Below are 19,101 nucleotides of genomic sequence, written 5' to 3' on the forward strand. Positions count from 1 at the left end.
CTTTTCAGAGGAGCGAAACACACACAAAGGCCCAATCAGAAGCCGCGGCTCTCCGAGTTCGGTGGGGGGCGGGGCTGGGCAAGCGCCTTCCCACCTCCCAGCCTCCCGCCGCGGCCGTCGGAGCCTCGCGGGCTCGGCCAGGCCCCGCCCTCTGGCCAGGCGCTGCGGCTATTGGGCGGTGCGTTCCTCGCCGTCGCCTCAGTTGCTGGGAGAGGGAGGGTGGGGGCGGGGCCTGAGGTGGGCCGGGGGCCCAGGGAGAAAGGCGGGGAGACGAGGGCGGGCTGGGCGGATTCGACGAGCGCCGCGGCGGTTGGCGAAGCGGACGGGGTGCAGCCTTCCCGGTGCAAGGAACGGTTCCCGCTGACAGATCCCCTTCTTCCGGCCGCGCCACCCGGGAGGCGGATCCCCGGGGCCTGAGGAGGCTTCCTCGGCCCGGCCCGCCCTCCCTCCCTCCCTCTCCCGCGGGTCACCCAAACGGCCTGTGAGGAGGAGGAGGAGGTCGTCGGGGGCGGCGGCAGACGAAGACCGCGCTCCCCCTTTCCCGGCGGCGGCAGCGGCGGGGGCAGGACAATGGAGGTGGCTGTGGAGAAGGCGGCGACGGCGGCCGCGGCGGCATCGGCGGCGGCCGCCGGGGGGCCCTCGGCGGCGCCAAGCGGGGAGAACGAGGCCGAGAGTCGGCAGGGCCCCGACTCGGAGCGCGGAGGCGAGGCGGCCCGGCTCAACCTGTTGGACACTTGCGCCGTGTGCCACCAGAACATCCAGAGCCGGGCGCCCAAGCTGCTGCCCTGCCTGCACTCCTTCTGCCAGCGCTGCCTTCCCGCTCCCCAGCGCTACCTCATGCTGCCCGCGCCCATGCTGGGTTCGGCCGAGACCCCTCCGCCCGTCCCCGCCCCCGGCTCTCCGGTCAGCGGCTCTTCGCCTTTCGCCACCCAAGGTGAGAGCCGGCCGTGGGCGCGGGGGGAGCCAGGGGAGGGGCTCCGGGAGGCGAGCGCCCTTGTGCGGCGCGACCCGCTGTCATGTCGCCGCCGCCCGGGGTGCGCGGCGGGGGAGGGGCGAGGAGGAGGGTCTGTGTTGGCGACGGTGACATGGAGGGCCCGCGCGCTCTGGTGCGTGCCGCGCGCCCCGCGAGCAACTTCCACGGGTGCTGAGGACTTGGCGCCGCTGCTGCTCCTCCTGCAGCTCAGCGTTCTCCTTCAGGGTTGGGTGGCCCGTGCGACCCGCACTTTTGAAAACCTCTGTTGGAGTGGGCTGTAGCGTGTATCTCGGATTCTTTGCCGACTGCATCTAGTTAACTGCTACCTCTGCCTCCCCAAAGCTTTGTCCGGGTCCATATGATCCTAATCATCTCGTATATACCCACGTTATTTGAGCTGGAGGGGGGGAAGGGAGGGATGAAGATGAAGTGATGGTGACTTTCTTTAGTGATTGATCACAGATCGGACGCCGTCTATTTTCTATCTTGAATGTTTCAGGTTCTTTACCTTAACGAGTCCCCGATTTTTCTCCCTCTGCTAGGGACAAAGGAACCAAAAGAGACGTTATTTTGTTGTCTTTTTCATTCGAAGATTTTATTTTGAAATGGTAAAGGGTAAAGAGAAATAGAACAAAGTGATTTGGGGTTCAGGCTTTTCTTGTATTTTGAAGACGACAGCTGGAAATGTTGAAGTTTCTGTTTTCTTTGTGGTATTTGTTACGGTATAATAAGACTTTTGACAGGTAGTTCCCATTGCTAACATTAACAGATTTGAAACATTTAAAGTTAAAGTAAGCATAGTAATTATTCTAGTAGAATGCTTGAGGATTTTAAATTGTAATAGTGCAAATATTGGAGCACTTTTTTAAAAATAGTAACTGGAAAAGGAATAATTCATTTTTAATATATACCTCCTTTTAGAGGGTCTAGTTGGTTTAAGATAAAATGCTAAATAATTGAGGCTAGGTCAAGGGGTATATGAAATTGGTGCTATAAATATCTAATAGTGTTACACTCTTTATTTGATTATATGTTACAAACAGTATCTAGTTGAGTGAGCCAATTTTCCATGGGTTTCTCAGTTTCTGCAGGTCGTGCCAGGGAGGTACTGACTGCCCTTTGTTTCTATTTTTAAAAGATGTTTGTATAAGGATCAGCCTTGGAAGATAGAGATAGTGTCTTCCACCAGAGCAAAGAGCAGGCGTGCATATGGTCCGGTATAATGTCTCCTGGAGTAAAAGGCAGGCATGCTTACTGTCCATGATAAAAGATTGGGGTTCTCCAAGCTTAGGTTTCCTCTTGTGTAACACAACCCACTCACTGCCTGTGCAGGTGTCAGCTGGCCCTTTTCACCTTGCCTGGTGGGAACTGGGGTTCTGGGAACAAGGGCAAAAATCTTGATACTTTGGCTTATGTTATTGTGAGTAATAAACTGCCCCTTGTCTCTCATCCCTGAGTCTTTGTATCTTCTGCCATGGTAAGCTAGCCTGCAAGCAGGCTAAAGTCTCAGATCTTTCACACTGTTTTCTCTGATGTGGCCTACCTGTTGGAAATTTAGTACAGGTGAAAACAAATCTTAATTCTTGACTTTTAGACACATTTTAAGGTTTCTTTTATTTATATTTTAATTGGTTAAGCAGGTTAGTAGCCGATTAGGATCTGAATTTTGCATAATTCTAGAATTAAGATTTATTGTGTGCCTGGCCATGACATTTAGACCTGAATGAATGAGAACATGGGAAATAAAAGCTCTGAAACTAAACTCTGAGACGAGTTTTCAATTTCAGATTTCTCAAAATGTCCGTTGCAATTCTAGTCTCCCAATGTATTTTATCTTGGTGTTTGTATTATCAGCAAGAGTTCCAAGAAAGCATTTAAATTGGAAGGTAATGTTTTTGTTTTTGTATTAAGAAGGATAAAGTCTCTAACATGATACTTTAAATACAGTACAAAAAAAAAAGAGGGTTATTTTCAATAAATTAAAATACTGTCTATCCTGGGTCTTATAGATTTGGATATATTTTCCCTTCCTCTCTCCTTGCAAACTTATTTTAATACTAGCCTAAGTAAAACTTGAGCCAGCACATTTCATAAATATATAGGATTCATTTGATCTCATCTGTACTTCATTCTCCTAATGAACTTGTGGGTAGAGTCATTATGGATCAAACTAATAACTACAGGAGCTAAGCTAGCTATCTGAGTTAGAGAACGATGAACTTGGGGGTAAAATAACGGAATGAGGGAAGGGAAAAGGAGGGGAAGCAAACTCAGCTCCAGCAGGTTGTCATGCAAGAGAGGGGAGGGCCAGTTTTGAATATATATATTTCTTTTTCTTTTAATGAGAAGTCTGAAACCTGGATTTTTGTGAGAGCTTTCTCTAGTATTAGATATTGGGAAGTAAATAAATACACATGCACTCAGGCCCATTCTATAGGCCAAACCAAACAAGTTTTGTTGAGGCCACAATCATGTTGCAGTTATACTCTTCCTTTTAGATTTAGATAGTGGTTTTCAAATTTTAGCTCTACTAGAGTCACTGGTATACTTATTAAAAATTTAGATTTCTAGGGGCACCTGGGTGGCTCGGTTGGTTAAGTGTCTCCCTTCAGCTCAGGTCATGATCTCAGGATCTTGGGACCCTAGCCCCAGTGGGGCCGGTTCCCTCCTCAGTGGAGAATCTGCCTCTTCCTCTGCCCCTCCTCCCTGCTTTTGTGCACGTGCTCTGCGTGCGCGTGCATACGTTCTCTCTCTCTCAAATAAATAAATAAATAAAATCTTTAAAAAAAATTTAGATTTCTAGCTAGGCCCATCCCTCCAGAGAGCCCAACTTGGTGTAGTTTTAGAATTCTAGAGTATAATATTAAACCCTAGTGTTTCTTTAGTTCAAGCAGTATTCCAAAATAAAATTGATCATAAGAGGATTCCTTAGGAAATTAAGACTAAAATTTAAGGCATAGAATAATAGTTTTCAACATTATCAGACCTCATTTTTCTGTTAAATAATTTTTGGTGCTCCCTGTTATCCTAAATGAAATTCATAGAAAATAAATCCTTCTAAAATATTTATGAAAAAGAAATCCATCTTATAACAGAAAGGTATGTATTATAATTTATAAATGCTCAGACACAATTACGCTAGCTCCCAAGACTTCATTGAGAACATGGGTCAAAACTGTCCTTTTGTAAGGCTGCCAGTTGGAAGGAATGAAGGAGTGACCACATGCTGAAGTTGGATGACTACCTCAGGTGTGACAGTCACTTTCTTAGTGTGCAGTTATATCCAGGAAAGAGGGAAGAGCTTAGAAGACAGATCTTCTTTAGGTACATTATAGGTACCTGAAGTCAGAATACAAACTGATCTTGGAGAAATGTTACAACATGGTGCAATATTTTGTGGTTTTGATGTAGTGTTTAGCAAAAGAGTAGCAAACTCTAAGCTATTTCTTTCTTTTTTTATTTAAATTGAATTAGCCAATTAGCCAACATATAGTACATCATTAGTTTCAGATGTAGTGTTCAGTAATTTATCAGTTGCCTATAACTCCCAGTGCTCACCACATCATGTGCCCTCCTTAATGCCCATCACCCAATTACCCCATCCCCCTCACCCTAAGCTATTTTTAAAAGAATACTGAGCATAATCATGAAAAGGGTCACATTATTTGTCCAGGGAGAGTAAAAAATAAGACTCCATCAGTTTTCTTAGACTTCTTTACTAATTGGTAGTCTATAAGATGTATCTGTCAATTCCGGGATCTGATTTCTTTGGGTTCTTGGTGAGAAGTATAAATCACCTTGTGAGTACAAGATATAAGGTCAGAAAATTAAGAGTATGTAAGATTGATCCATATCGCCTACCAGTTTTGTACACAAACAGTTCTATATACAGTATTCACCTGTTAATGGAAATTAAATACTATTGTTTTCAATTTGGGGCTATTATGAATAAAACTTATAAATATTTGTAGACAAGTCTTTATGTCGATATGTTTTCATTTCCTTGGGTAAATACTTGGGATTTCTTGTTTGCATCATAAATGTGTATTTACACTGGTTGTACTGTTTTGCATTCCCTCCAGCAACGTATGAGAGTTACAGTTGGTTCACATCCTCACCAGTTTGGGTGTTAATCTTTAATTCTAGTATGTGCAAAGGGGAATCTCGTGGTTTTAGTTTTCATTTCCCTGATGAATAATGATGAGCATCCTTTCCTGTGCTTATTAGCTATTACAGCTTTTGGCAAAAATTTCAGTTGTCTTTTGTAGATTTTTAAAATTAGGTATTTGGTTACATTATTGAAAAGTAAATATCTTTATATACATTCTGTATCCTGGTCCTTTGTTAGATACATGTATTGCACATATTTACTCCTGTAGCTTGCCTGTTCATTTTCTTAATGGTGTCTTTTGAAGATCTGAAGTTTTAAATTTTGATTAAGTCTGATTTATCAATTTTTTTCTTTTATAGTTAGTAATTTTTGTGTTCTATCTAGCAATTCTTTGCCTATCCTAAGTTTACTAAGCTTTTGTCCTTTCAGTATTTTTATGGTTTTGGTTTTCATATTTAGATGTGTCATCTATTTTGAGCAATTTTTGTATTAGGTATAAGGGTTGAGGTTCATGTTTTCAACCATATTTTCAAGTACCATTTATTGAAAAGGGTACTTTTCCCATTATATCACTTTGGCATTTTTGTAAAAAATCAGTTGAACACGTATGTATGGTTCTATTTCTATACACTTTTCTGTTCTTTTGAGCTATCCATTTAGTAATGTGTGTGTTTGTTTATTGCTGTAGCTTTTTTTTTTTTAAAGATTTTATTTATTTATGTGAGAGTGCCAGAGAGCACGCAGGAGCACGAGCAGGGGGAGGGGCAGAGGGAAAGGGAGAGGGAGAAGCAGAAGCTGACTCCCTGTTGGGCAGGGAGCCTATTGTGGGGCTCCATCCCAGGACCCTAGGATCATGACCTGAGCCGAAATCAGACTCTTAACTGACTGAGCCACCCAGGTGCCCCTATTGCTGTAGCTTTTAAAGCAAATTTTCAGTTGGACAGTTTTGTTCTTTTTAAAAATTGTTTTGCTCTTTGAAGTCATTTACATTTCTTTATAAATTTTAGAATCAGCTTGTTAATTTCTACACAAAAGCCTGCTATGATTTGGATTAGAATTGCATTAAATCCAGGGGCGCCTGGGTGGCACAGCGGTTAAGCGTCTGCCTTCGGCTCAGGGCGTGATCTCGGCATTATGGGATCGAGCCCCACATCAGGCTTCTCCGCTATGAGCCTGCTTCTTCCCCTCCCACTCCCCCTGCTTGTGTTTCCTCTCTCGCTGGCTGTCTCTATCTCTGTCGAATAAATAAATAAAAATCTTAAAAAAAAAAAAAAGAATTGCATTAAATCCAGATACCACTTTGGGGAGAGTGATCTAACAATATTGACTATTCCTATCTATAAACATGTTTTATCTCCTATTGAGATCTTTAATTTCTCTCAGCACTATTTTATCATAGTAGTCTTGCACAATATTTGTGAAGTTTATTCCAAAGTATTTTATGATAATGTTGTTTAATGATATTGGCTTTTTTAAAAAATATCATTTCCAATTGTTGCTAGCTAAAATACAACTGACTTTTGTATATTGATTGTATCCCATTATCTTGCTAAATTCAATGATTAAATCTTAGTAGTTTTTTTGTATATTAAGATTTTCTTCGTAGACTAGCTCACAGGTAGATAGTTTTACTTCTTTCTTTCAATTCCTAATTTCTGTCATTTTCTTCCCTTATTACACTAAGTAGGACCTCCAGTACAATATAGAAGTTTAATTTCACTGTTAAATGAGAGATGACATCCTTGCCTTATTCCTGATCTTAGGATAACGTTAGTTCACCATTAATATGTTAGATCTATTAGCTTTTTACAAATGCCCATTATCAAAGTTAAGACGATCCCTTATATTCGTAGTGTGCTGAGGATTTTAATTGTGTTGGATGATGAATTTTGTCAAATGCATTTTCTGCATCTGTTAAAATGATCCTCTGGGTTTTCTCTTTTTTCTGTTAATTAGGTGAATTAGGTGGATTTTCAGATTCTAAACCTATCTTGCATTCTTGGGATATGCTCTACTTGGTCACCATGTATTATCCTTTTTGTGTACTTCTGGATCTGATTTGCTAATATTTTTTTTTCTTTTTTAAAGATTTTATTTATTTATTTGACAGAGATAGAGACAGCCAGCGAGGGAGGGAACACAAGCAGGGGGAGTGGGAGAGGAAGAAGCAGGCTCACAGCAGAGGAGCCTGACGTGGGACTCGATCCCATAACGCCGGGTTCACGCCCTGAGCCGAAGGCAGATGCTTAACCGCTGTGCCACCCAGGCGCCCCTGATTTGCTAATATTTTAAGGACTTTTTTATGTTCATGAGGAATATTTGTGATAGTTTTCTTGTATCTTATCTGATTTTGATATCAACGTAATAACTGGCCTCAAAATGTGTAAAGTGTTCCATCTCTAATTTTTTGAAAGAGGTTTTGTAAAATTAGTATTCTTTAAATATTTGACAGAATTCAATGAATCCATCTGGATTTGGAGTTTTCCTTATGAGAAGGTTTTAGATTTGGAAGATAGTGTCTTTGCTTGATACAGGGCTATTCAGATTTTATATTTCTTTATGAATTCATTTTGATAAATTCAAAATTTTCTGTTTCATCTAATTGGTACATTTTTAGCATATATTTGTTTACATATTCCCTTTTACTTTTGATGTTTTCAGGGCCTGAACAATGTCCTGGACCTCTTTTGTTTCTATTTGTAGTATTTGCTCTTTTTTTTACTTGTTATTCTTAAGGGCTTATCAACTAACTTTTGGCTTTGTTAATTTTATTTATTGTTTGTCTCTGCTTTAAAGGTATAATTTTCTCTCTAAGCATGTTTTGGCCACCTTAAATTTTGTGTTTTTATTAACATTCTATTAAAATATTTTAAAATTTTTCTTGTGATTTCTTCTGTGACTGATGGGTTGCTTAGAAATATGTTAATTTAAAGGTATACGGGGATTTTCTGGATAGCTTATTCCATTGTAGTAAGAAAAAAATACTCTGTAAGGCTTAAATCTTTCGAAGTTATTGAGACATTTGATGTCGTAATATACTGTCTATCTTGGTGAATGTTCTAGGTGTATTTGAAAAGAATTTAAATTCTAGCCACAGTTGTTTGGTATAGTGTTCTATAAATGTCAGTTAGGTCAAGTTGGTTGATAGTGTTGTAAAAATTTTTATTTGGTTTGTTTTTGTTTTTGTTTTTGTTTTTTGGTCTACTTGTTCTATCAGTTATGGAGAGAAGAATGTTAAAATCTCATGATTGTTGACCTTTTTATTCCTTTAATCCTGGTTAGTTTCTGCTGCAGATATTTTGAAGCTTTATCTTACTGATTAATTGCCTGCCCTTTTTAAAACTATGAAATGTTCTTTATCTCTTGTACTACTTTTTCATGAAGTCTACATTGTCTTAGGTTAATACAACTACACCAGTTTTCTTACCTCTGTTTGAATGGTATATTTTCCCATTCTTTTACTTTTAACCTTCTGTTTAAAGTAGGTCTCATGTAGATAGTGAATAGTCGTGTCTTGCTTCTTTATCCAACCTGTAAATTTTTGCTTTTAATTGTTTAATCCATTTACATTTTAAGTAATTATTAGTGTGGTCAAGTTTAAGACTATTTTTTAAAAATTTGTTTTCTCTTTGTTTCTGCTGGGCCTCTAGTATCTTTGTTTTTCTCAGTCTGTTAGCTACTGTTCTCTGGTAAGCTTCCCAAAGTCTTGCCATGCATATGCATAGTAGTCTTCAGCCAAGGACTTGGAGAAACCCTGGAGAGACTACTGGCACCCTTACTCTTTACAGCTCTCTTCTCTCCAGTGTTTAATTTGTTTCAAGCTCAAATTCTCTGTGTTTTTTAGCTATGTTCTACTTAGGCTCTAGCTCCCTGCACTATGGTTGGGAAATAGTACCCAGGCAGAGAACCAAGACATGTTAGGGGTTAACCTCCTGAATTTCCCCTTTTTCAGGGATCACAGTCCTCATTGCCTATTGTCCAATGCCTGAAGACAGTTGCCTCATATAGTCTTCCCAGTTACATACAGTTGTTAATGGCATGCAGACTTGTCTTGGTACTGGTTACTGTGTCCTGGTGGAAAGTTGATGTCAAAGTACCATTTTTAAATTGTATTGCATCTCTTTAATATACTCACAGGTGAGCAATTTGATTCTTAGATCTAGATTTTTATCTTTTAAATTTTTCTTAGGGGGCGCCTGGGTGGCTCCATCGTTAGACGTCTGCCTTCAGCTCAGGGCATGATCCCAGAGTCCTGGGATCGAGTCCCACATCAGGCTCCTCCACTGGGAGACTGCTTCTTCCTCTCCCACTCCCACTGCTTGTGTTCCCTCTCTCACTGGCTATCTCTCTCTGTCAAATAAATAAATCTTTTTAAAAAATAAATAAAAAATAAATTTTTCTTAGAGATCTCGTCAAGTTAAACTGTCATCCTAGATGCACAAGCCCTACGTTTCTTCCTATGACCTTGACCCCTTTCTCAAATTTACTTCTGCATTTTCAAGTACATACTAGACCAGTAGTCTCCAGAATGGGATGTGTGTCAGACATTATGAGATAACATAATTCATTGAGTTAGGGAAAACATTAGAACTTCTTTAAGTTAAGCTTTAAAGTACTTGATAAGTAGAATGTCACAGTCACATGAATAAGTATGTCAAATGGCTACATTTCACATGTGGCATACAAAGTATTCTAAGGGGGAGGAATGAGGGCTGCTGCAAGTCCAAAAGGTATCTTTGTATGAGTTAGGAATACATGTCCTCTTGGCATATGTAACACCAAGGACTACATGGCATGGGAAGTGGAATGCATATTAATCTCCATTTGCCCTCTTAAGTCCCTTGTGCTGTACAGCCAGTCAAACTGTACACAGCTGCCCTGGAGGTAATAGGATTTCTATATTGCAGATCCTATTGTGACCCCCCCCCCACTCCACCCCTAGCACACACACACACACACATATTGTAATACAATTTACATGTTCTTGGATAAGTTGGCTTATGGACAGATCGTAGCCTCTGTTTTTAACCAAAATGACAGTCAAAAATTTAAGATCGTGATAGGCCATTACCAGGACCCTGACATAAAACCCTGTAATCTTAGCTCCTAGGGAATTCCCATATGGAGGCCACTCACAAAAGCCCCTCAGTTTCAGCAGCCTGGAGAGTCCCTAAGTTGTAGGATGTAGGGCACATGTGTAATGGCCATAAAAAGTGATCCCCAACTCCAATTAATAGCATAGAGGGTTACATTTAAGTCTGTCATCAAAGATGAATGCTGATAACTTGGCTCCTTCCCAGTTTAGGAAAATACAGAAGGCTCCTCAGGACTTCCCACATTTGATGACTTTAGTTATGTAGAGGGATAGATATTTGTTATTTCCTGGAACCACAATATGCAGTCAGTGGTGGATTAGCCAACAAGGAGATCTGTATTCTATAGAAAGCTGTAATTGTTGCTCCTCCATTTTGTTTTTCATTTTAGCAGGTGTATGCAGTTGATGGGAGTTGTGATTTTCCACCAGCCCTAAATTATTTGAATCTTTGAAGTCTCATTTTCATCTATGATAAAAATAATACAAATTTGTAAGTATAACAGCATTAGAGTGGCAGAACTGATACTTTATAGGCTCTTTTTTAGTCTTATTGTGAAGTTAACATAAGTGATTTTCTAACTGAATCTAATAATCAGGCCTAAAAGTTTCAGAATTACCGAGAAGACTCTTTGAAATTGATTGACATCCTGTATATTAATGATGAACTGTGCCTTAAGTGTATATTACATCTTGGACCATTAGAGAATAGTGGTATGAAGCTATCATGATTAGCTAGACATTTAAAAATATTTTACTCTGATTTTATTCTTTCAAAATGTCTTGTTTATTATATACAAGATACCCTAGCTCTGTAGTATATATATGTAATAGATATATACATAGGTGCATGTTCAAATACTTGTGTTTAAAACAACATGTGAACATAACTATCAGCTGAATTGCCTCAGTGTTTTTCTGTGTTTACCTCATCTTTAAAAATGGTTTTCAAATCCTCTTCTAAGTTGTAAAAATACAGGATTCCTCAAAGAACTTTGTTCTGATTTCTTCTAAAATACATAGTCCATAGGTACTCTTGTCATGATACAATAAATTTAAAGGAAAACTGTCATATATAATAATTGGGAATCATAACTACCAGAAGATCTTTATTTTACCTTGATTATGAATGAATAGTCTTTCTGGGATCTCTTGACTGTCTGTATTCAGCATCAAGGAGGCAGAGCCTCTAGCACATGGCATTCCTAGTATCTGTCTCTTTGTACTGGTGCATGTTGATTTATGTTTCTTCTGGTCGTCATCAGTCTTCTATACTTGACTTGTGTGTCATGTGCCTTAACTTGTTTTTACTAATTTTTCTCAGCTCACTTTCCCACTTATCTTTTGGTATTAAGGTTTCCTCCCACTTCTCCAACCCTTCCTTTTTTGCTCTTCTGTTGTCCTCTGTTCCTCTCCCTTCTCCTCTGGAGATTAGAGTGAGGAGAATACCTAGGACAAGACTTTAAGAATTCGGATATGTAATGGATGTGTAGGATGGAAATCTAGAAAGGAGGCTGAGAAGAGGTACGAGAAAACCAGGAAAGTGTAGTGTCATGGAAGCTAAGGAAGGAAAGTATTAACAAAGGCAGTGGTGTTTCACAGTGTGGTGTTCCTGCAAGGTCAAATAAGAGAGGCCAAAAACATTTTTTGTGTTAGAAACATGGCAGTCATGCAAAAGCATATTTTGGTGGAGAAGTAGAAGGGGAAATGCTACTGGCGTAGGTTATACAATGGCTGGGAAGTTAAGACAACTCTGTGGAGAAGTTTAAAGGGATAAGGCAATACCTGGGGAGAAAAATGGAGTTAAGGAAGGTTTCTTGTTTATTGCCTTTTTGTAAATAGGAAAGGCTTAGGGAAGTGGTTACACTAAAGTACCATAGGTTTGAAAACTGTGTTAACAACATAAGAGGAAACCTTAGAACTCTGAATCTAGGAAAGCTATCTTAGTCTGTTTATAGATTGCACATAGGAAACTTAAAAGTATAGGAAAACCCATTCTACTATAATATGATTTATAGAAAGTACTGTAATTTTATACCACTGAAAGATAGTATAAGAAAAAAGATGGTAACAGTCCTCTGAATAACAGATCTAAAGAAATGAAGATAGCAGTATACTTTGGTCTTAAAGCAGAGATATAATGAAACCTATTTCTACAAAATGAGCTGGGAAAATGAAACAGTATGTTATGAAAAAACAATATAAAATCAGAAAAGTTTAGAAATGAGCTCCTATGCTATAGGAGGTCATGAAAAGAAAAACTGACAGACTTGAGGAATGAATTAGAAATTTTTCAGAAATGAAGATGAACCAGAAAGTTCTTGAATGAGTAGACACTCTAGGAAGTACCATAAAAGAAATGATGGAAAAGGACAAGTGAAAACAAAACAAGTAAAGAGATAAATTCATAAAGTGATGAGAAGATCCTGTATGCATATGCACATAAATATAGGGACATTAATAATAGCACCCGAAGACTGATTGAAAAAAGAAACAGGAAAAAAACAAAAACAAAAAAATGTTAAACGATGAACATCTGTATTATAAGGGTTCACCATGTGCCTAGAAAAATTAAAACAACAGCCACCACTGAAACATGTTCTAGAGCTTTAAAAGAAAAAAAATACTTTGGGCATCTACACAGAAGGACTACATCAGTTGGATGGAAAGAATGCCGGATTATCATTAGACTCTCCGACATTGGTACTTGAATCTGGAAGACCGTGGAGTAAAGATTTTTTAAGATTTTCACAGAAAAAATGTGAATTGAGACACATACCCAGCCAACTGATGTTTAAGCATAAAGATCACATGTAAGAACTTTGAAAGTACTGTTCCTATGAGCCCTTCCTAAGGATACTAGATTTTGCTGCATTTTCTTTATTTCTCACTTCAGTATACTTGGTGTTATTTTTTCTGATTTATGTGGGAGTAGGTTGTAGACATGACCCTTGAGCCCCAAATATGTCGATGTGTCTCCAAAGTATAGATTCTCTTTTTGAAAGTTGTTTTTTTTAGCTTTACTGAGGTTAGGTTAACATTCAGTAAGCTGCACATATTTAAAATGTACAAGTTGATAAGTTTTGATATATGCAAGGATAATCCTCTATAACCACAGTATAATTACCAAATTCAGGATATTTGACATTAATACAATGCTATTATCTAATACGTAATCTATATTCAAATTTTGCCAGTTGTCACAATAATGTCCTTAACAGCAGCTTTTTTCCTCCCTTTGATGGTAGGGGAAATCCAGGACACAGATTGCCAGCATGTACCATAGAATAGATTTGTGGACAAGTTCCAGAGGGTGCATTTCCGGCAAATCCCACGGATACAGCACCGAAGTGAGAGCAATGGGCGTTACCTTTTCTAACAAGGTCTGATAACCACTCTAAAGGGAAAATTCTTCCTTGGGCACTCTGTCCTAGCCTTAGAGGTAGTGGCTATTATGTATCATATTTATCATATCTGCTATTATACTTATATTCTTGAGCATTGTTTCAGCCTTTTACTAGCCAGTCCTTGTTATCCCAGTTCCTTGATGTAGTTAATAATTATTTATGTCAAACGTTTTTTCAAACTTAATGTTTGATTTCTCTCCTTATTGTTCCCAGCCTGGATGCATCATTTTTGGCAAAAGTAACGTGTCCTCTTCAGTGCTTTACATTAGGAAACCATGATGTCATTCTGTCTCATTGTTGTTGGTGTTTGGCTTTGATCACTAGCTTGAACAGCCAGATTTCTCCACTTTACAGATGTCTTTTTTTTCCCCTTTGTAATTAATAAGTAACCTCCTCTGAGGTACTTTGGGGTCTGTGTGAGTGCTCTGTTCCCAAAAACCATAGAGAGCATCCACTGATGATTCTTCCCCTCATCATTTATTATTGTGATGTTACAAAATGGTGATTTTTGTGTCACTCTCTGCTTATTAGTTGATATTCTACTGTATGGATGAGATTTTCCTTTTCCATTTACCTGTTACTGTGAGCTTGTGAAATTTTTTAAGTATAATATATTATGAACCATTTCTTTCATTATTTATTTTGATAACCACATTGTTCCAGTTTGGGCAGTAGAAACCCCTTCAGGTTGAAATCTTGTCCTTTGACATGCACCTTTTGACTTTTGAGCACTTCTTACTTTCTGGCAAACCAGAGGGTTTCTAGGTTCATCTTGTACTTTTCTGTACCAGCCTTGATTGTTTCTCCAAGGAGTCCCAATTCCTTATTTTAGTGAAGTCCAATTTATCTTTCATGAATTTTTCTTTTGTTTGGTATCTAAGAAATCTTTACCTAACATAAATGTTTTCCCCTTGAAGTTTCATAGTTTTAAGTTTTACATTTAGATCTATGATCCATTTTGAGTCAATTTTATATGAGATATGAGGTATGGATCCAAGTCATTTTACATGTGGATATTTAATTTTTTCACCACTGCTGTTGAAAAAGCCATCCGTTCTCCTACTGCATTATCTTTGTCAATTATCAGTTGTCTGAGTTTATTTTTAGGCTCTCTATTCTATGGATCAGTTTGTTTTTACACCAGTACTGTGGTTTGAGTCTTTATATTAAGCCAAGAGATCTTTTAGCAGGAAAACAATAGGCGAGATGTTCTGCAGGGAATTCTTTCCCCCCCTTTTTTTAATTAAGTTTTTTATTTTAATTCCAGTATAGTTAGCATACCATGTTATATTAGTTTCAGGTGTACAATATAGTGATTCAACATTTCTGTACATTACTTCTTGCTCATCATGATAAGTATACTCTAATCTCCATCTCCTGTTTCACCTCTCCCCCCCACCCACCTCCCTTCTGGTAACCATCAGTTTGTTCTCTATAGTTAAGAGTCTGTTTTTTGGGTCGCTTGGGTGGCTCAGTCATTAAGCGTCTGCCTTCAGCTCAGGGCGTGATTCCAGGGCCCTTGGATCGAGCCCCGCATCAGGCTCCTCTGCCGGGAGCCTGCTTCTTCCTCTCCCACTCCCCCTGTTTGTGTTCCCTCTCTTGCTGGCTGTCTCTCTCTGTCAAATAAATAAATAAAATCTTTAAAAAAAAAAAGTCTGTTTTTTGGCTTGTGTCTTTTTTCTTTGTTCATATGTTTTCTTAAATTTCACATATGAGTGAAATCACATGGTATTTGTCTTCCTCTGACTGACTTCTTTCATTTAGCATTATACCCTCCAGATTCCATGTTATTGCAAATGGCAAGATTACGTGCTTTTTTATGGTTGAGTAATTTCCCAGTGTGTGTGTGTGTGTGTGTACGTACGTACGTGTGTACCTTTATCCATTCATCCATTGATGGACACTTGGGCTGCTTCTATAATTTGGTTATTGTAAATAATGCAGTAAACATAGGGTTCTGTATATCTTTTCGAATTAGTGTTTTTGTATTGTTTGGGTAAACATCCAGTAGTAGAATTACTGGATCATAAGGTAATTCTGTTTTTAAATTTTCAAAGAAACTCCATACTGTGTTCCACAGTGGCTGTACCAATTTGGATTCCCACCAACAGAGCACAAATGTTCCTTTTTCTCTACATCCTCACCATCACTTTTGTTTTTGATTTTAGCCATTCTGACAGGTATGAAGTGATATCGTATTGTGGTTTTGATTTGCATTTCCCTGATGATGAGTGATGTTGAGCATTTTTTCATGTGTCTCTTGGTCATATTCCTTGGAGCAATGTCTGCCCATTTTTAATTTTTTTTTTTTGAGTATTGAGTTTTATAAGTTCTTTTATTTTGGATACTAACCCTCTATCAGGTATGTTGTTTACAAATACCTTCTCCCATTCTGTATGTTGCCTTTCAGTTTTGTTGATTGTTTGCTGTGCAGAATCTTTTTATATTGATATAGTCCCAATAATTTATTTTTGCTTTTGCTTTCATGCCTCAGGAGACATATCTAAGAAAAATGTTGCTATGGGTGATGTCAGAGAAATTACTGCTTGTGCTCTCTTCTAGGAAATTTTTATGGTTTCCAGTCTCGCATTTAGGTCTTTCATCCATTTTGAGTTTATTTTTGTGTATGGTGTAAAAAGTGGGCCAGTTTCATTCTTTTGCATGTAGCTGTCTAGTTTTCCCAGCACCATTTGTTAAAGAAGCAGTCTTTTTGCCACTGGATATTCTCTCCTGCTTTGTTGAAGATTAATTAATCATATAGTCGTGGGTTTATTTCTGAGTTTTCTCTTCTGTTCCATTGATCTATGTTTCTGTTTTTGTGTCAGTGCCATACTTTTATGATTACAACAGCTTTGTAATATAACTTAAAGTCTGGAATTGTGATACCTCCAGTTTTGCTTTTCATTTTCAAGATTGCTTTGGCTATTTAGGGTCTTTTGTGGTTCCATACATATTTTAGGATTTCTTATTCTAGCTTTGTGAAAAATATTGGGGTTTTTTTTGGTATTGATAGAGATTGCATTAAATCTGTAGTTTGCTTTTGGTAGTATAGACATTTAACAGTATTTGTTCTTCCAACCCATGAGCATAGAGTGCCTTTCCATTTCTTTGCTTCATCTTCGATTTCTTTCATCAGTGTTTTATAGTTTTCAGAGTGGAGGGGTTTTACCTCTTCGGTTAAGTTTATTGCTAGGTATTGGTTTTGGTGCAATTTTAAATGGTATTGTTTTCTTAATTTCAGTTTCTCTGCTGTTTCATTATTACTGTATATATGCAACAAATATATATTCATTATTACTGTATAAATGCAACAAATTTCTGTATATTGATTTTGTATCCTGTGACCTTACTGAATTCAGTTCTAGTAGTTTTTTGGTGGAATCTTTAGGGTTTTCTATGTATAATATCATGTCATCTGCAAAAGTGAAAGTTTGACTTCTTCCTCACCAATTTGGATGCCTTTTATTTCTTGTTGTTGTCTGATTGCTATGGCTAGGACTTCCAGTACTTTGTTGAATTAAATGGTGAGAGTGGACATCATTGTCTTGTTCCTGACCTTAGGAGAAAAGCTTTCAGTTTTCCCCCATTGAGTATGTTGTTCCCTGTGGGTTTTTCATTTAAGGCCTTTTATTATGTTGAAGTATGTTCCCTCTAGACTTGGTTCATTGAGGGTTTTTATGGAGAATGGATGTTATACTTTGTCGAATGCTTTTTCTGAATCTATTGAAATGAACATATGGTTTTTATGCTTTCTCTTAGTGATGTGATATATCACACTAATTGATTTGTGAATATTGAACTGTGCTTGCATCCCAGGAATAAGTCCCACTTGATCAAGGTGAATGATTTAAATATTGTTGGAATCAGTGTGCTAATATTTTGTTGAGGAGGATTGCATCTAGTTCATCAGAGATATTGGCCTGGTAGTTCTCTTTTATTTTGTGGTATCTTTATCTGGTTTTACTAGCAGGGTAATGCTGGTCTCGAAGAATGAATTTTAAAGCTTTCCTTGCTCTTCTATTTTTTGGAATAGCTTGAGAAGAATGGGTGTTAACTCTTCAAATGATTGGTAGAATTCACCTGTGAAGCCATCTGCTCCTAGACTTTGTTGAGAGTTTTTTGATTACTGAGTCAGTTTCATTGCTGGTTATTAGTCTGTTCATTTTCTTTTTCTTCCTATTTCAGTTTTGGTAATTTCTGTTTATAGAAATTGATCCGTACCTTCCAGCTTGTCCAATTTATTGGCATATAATTTCTCATAACATTCTCTTATAATTGTATTTCTGTGATGTTGGTTGTTATTTCTCCTCTCTGATTTGTGATTTTATTTATTTGGGTCCTTTCTCTTTTTGATAAGTCTGGCTAGAGGTTGATCGATTTTATTATTTCAAAGAACCAGCTCCTGGTTTCATTGATTGTTTATTTTCTGTTTAGATGTCCTGTCCATTGATGTAAGTGGGATGTTAAAGTCCCCTACTATTATTGTATTATTATCGATGAGTTCCTTTATGTTTGTTACTGTTCTATATATTTGGGTGCTCCTGTGTTGGATGCATAAATATTTGCAATTGTTATATCTTCTTGTTGGATTGTTCCCTTTATTATTATACAGTGCTCTTCTTTGTCTCTTGTTACAGCCTTTGTCTTAAAGTCTAGTTTGTCCGAGTATTGCTGCTCCTGCTTTCTTTTGACATTCATTTGCATGATGTTTCTACATCTCCTTTCAATCTGTAGGTGTCATTACATCTAAAATAAGTCTCTTGTAGGCAGGATATTGATGGGTCTTGTTTTTTTAAAATCCATTCTGTTACCCTATGTCTTTTTTTAAAGATTTACTTATTTTGGGGGTGTGGGGGGATGGAGCAGAGGAAGAGGGAGAGAGGAGCTCAAGGAGACTCTGCGTGCTAAGCATGGAGCCTGACATGGGGCTCCATCTCACGACCCATGAGATCATGAACTGAGCTGAAACCAAGATTCACGCACTTAACCAACCGACTATGCCACCAAGGTTCCCCACCCTATGCCTTTCGATTGGAGTGTTTACTCCATTTACATTCAAAGTAATTATTGATAGATATACATTTAGTGCCATTTTATTACTTGTTTTGTAGTTGTTTCTGGAGATTTTCTCGGATTCTTTCTTGTCTTTCTTGTGTTTCTGATTTTCTTTAGCGATATGTTTGGAATTCTTTTTATTCTTTGTATGTTTATTAGTGATGTTTGATATATAGGTGCCATTAGGTTTGTGTATGTAGTGTCTTTTGCACACAGCAGTCTATATTAAGTTGATGGTCGTTGAAGTTTGAACCTATTCTTCTCTCCTCCCCATGTTTTAGGTATATGTTATTATATTTTATGTCCTTTTTTTGGGTGAGTTCCTTGACTGTTTTTTAGAAATATTCATTATTACTGGTTTTGTGTTTCCTGCCTTTATACTGTCACTTTTGATCTTTCTTTACCCTAGAAGAGTCCCCTTCAGTTATTTCTTGCAGTGCTGGTTTAGTGGTCACGAACTCCT

At 38.3% G+C, this 19,101-nt stretch overlaps 1 protein-coding gene across 2 annotated transcripts in view; it reads left to right on the forward strand.

The window, feature by feature from the left end:
* The first annotated feature begins 225 nt into the window (after positions 1-225).
* The window catches only part of TRIM24 (tripartite motif containing 24), a 94,038-nt gene continuing 75,162 nt past the window's right edge, over positions 226-19,101 (forward strand). Inside the window, exon 1 of one of the 2 annotated variants that reach the window (XM_034672871.1) lies at positions 226-934. In XM_034672871.1, coding sequence (XP_034528762.1) covers positions 571-934 — 364 coding nt within the window. In that variant the 5' untranslated portion in view covers positions 226-570. The remainder of the gene's footprint in view (positions 935-19,101) is intronic. The other variant, XM_034672868.1, reaches the window with a different exon arrangement.

Source organism: Ailuropoda melanoleuca, chromosome 1, assembly GCF_002007445.2.
Source record: "Ailuropoda melanoleuca isolate Jingjing chromosome 1, ASM200744v2, whole genome shotgun sequence".
Taxonomy (NCBI): domain Eukaryota; kingdom Metazoa; phylum Chordata; class Mammalia; order Carnivora; family Ursidae; genus Ailuropoda; species Ailuropoda melanoleuca.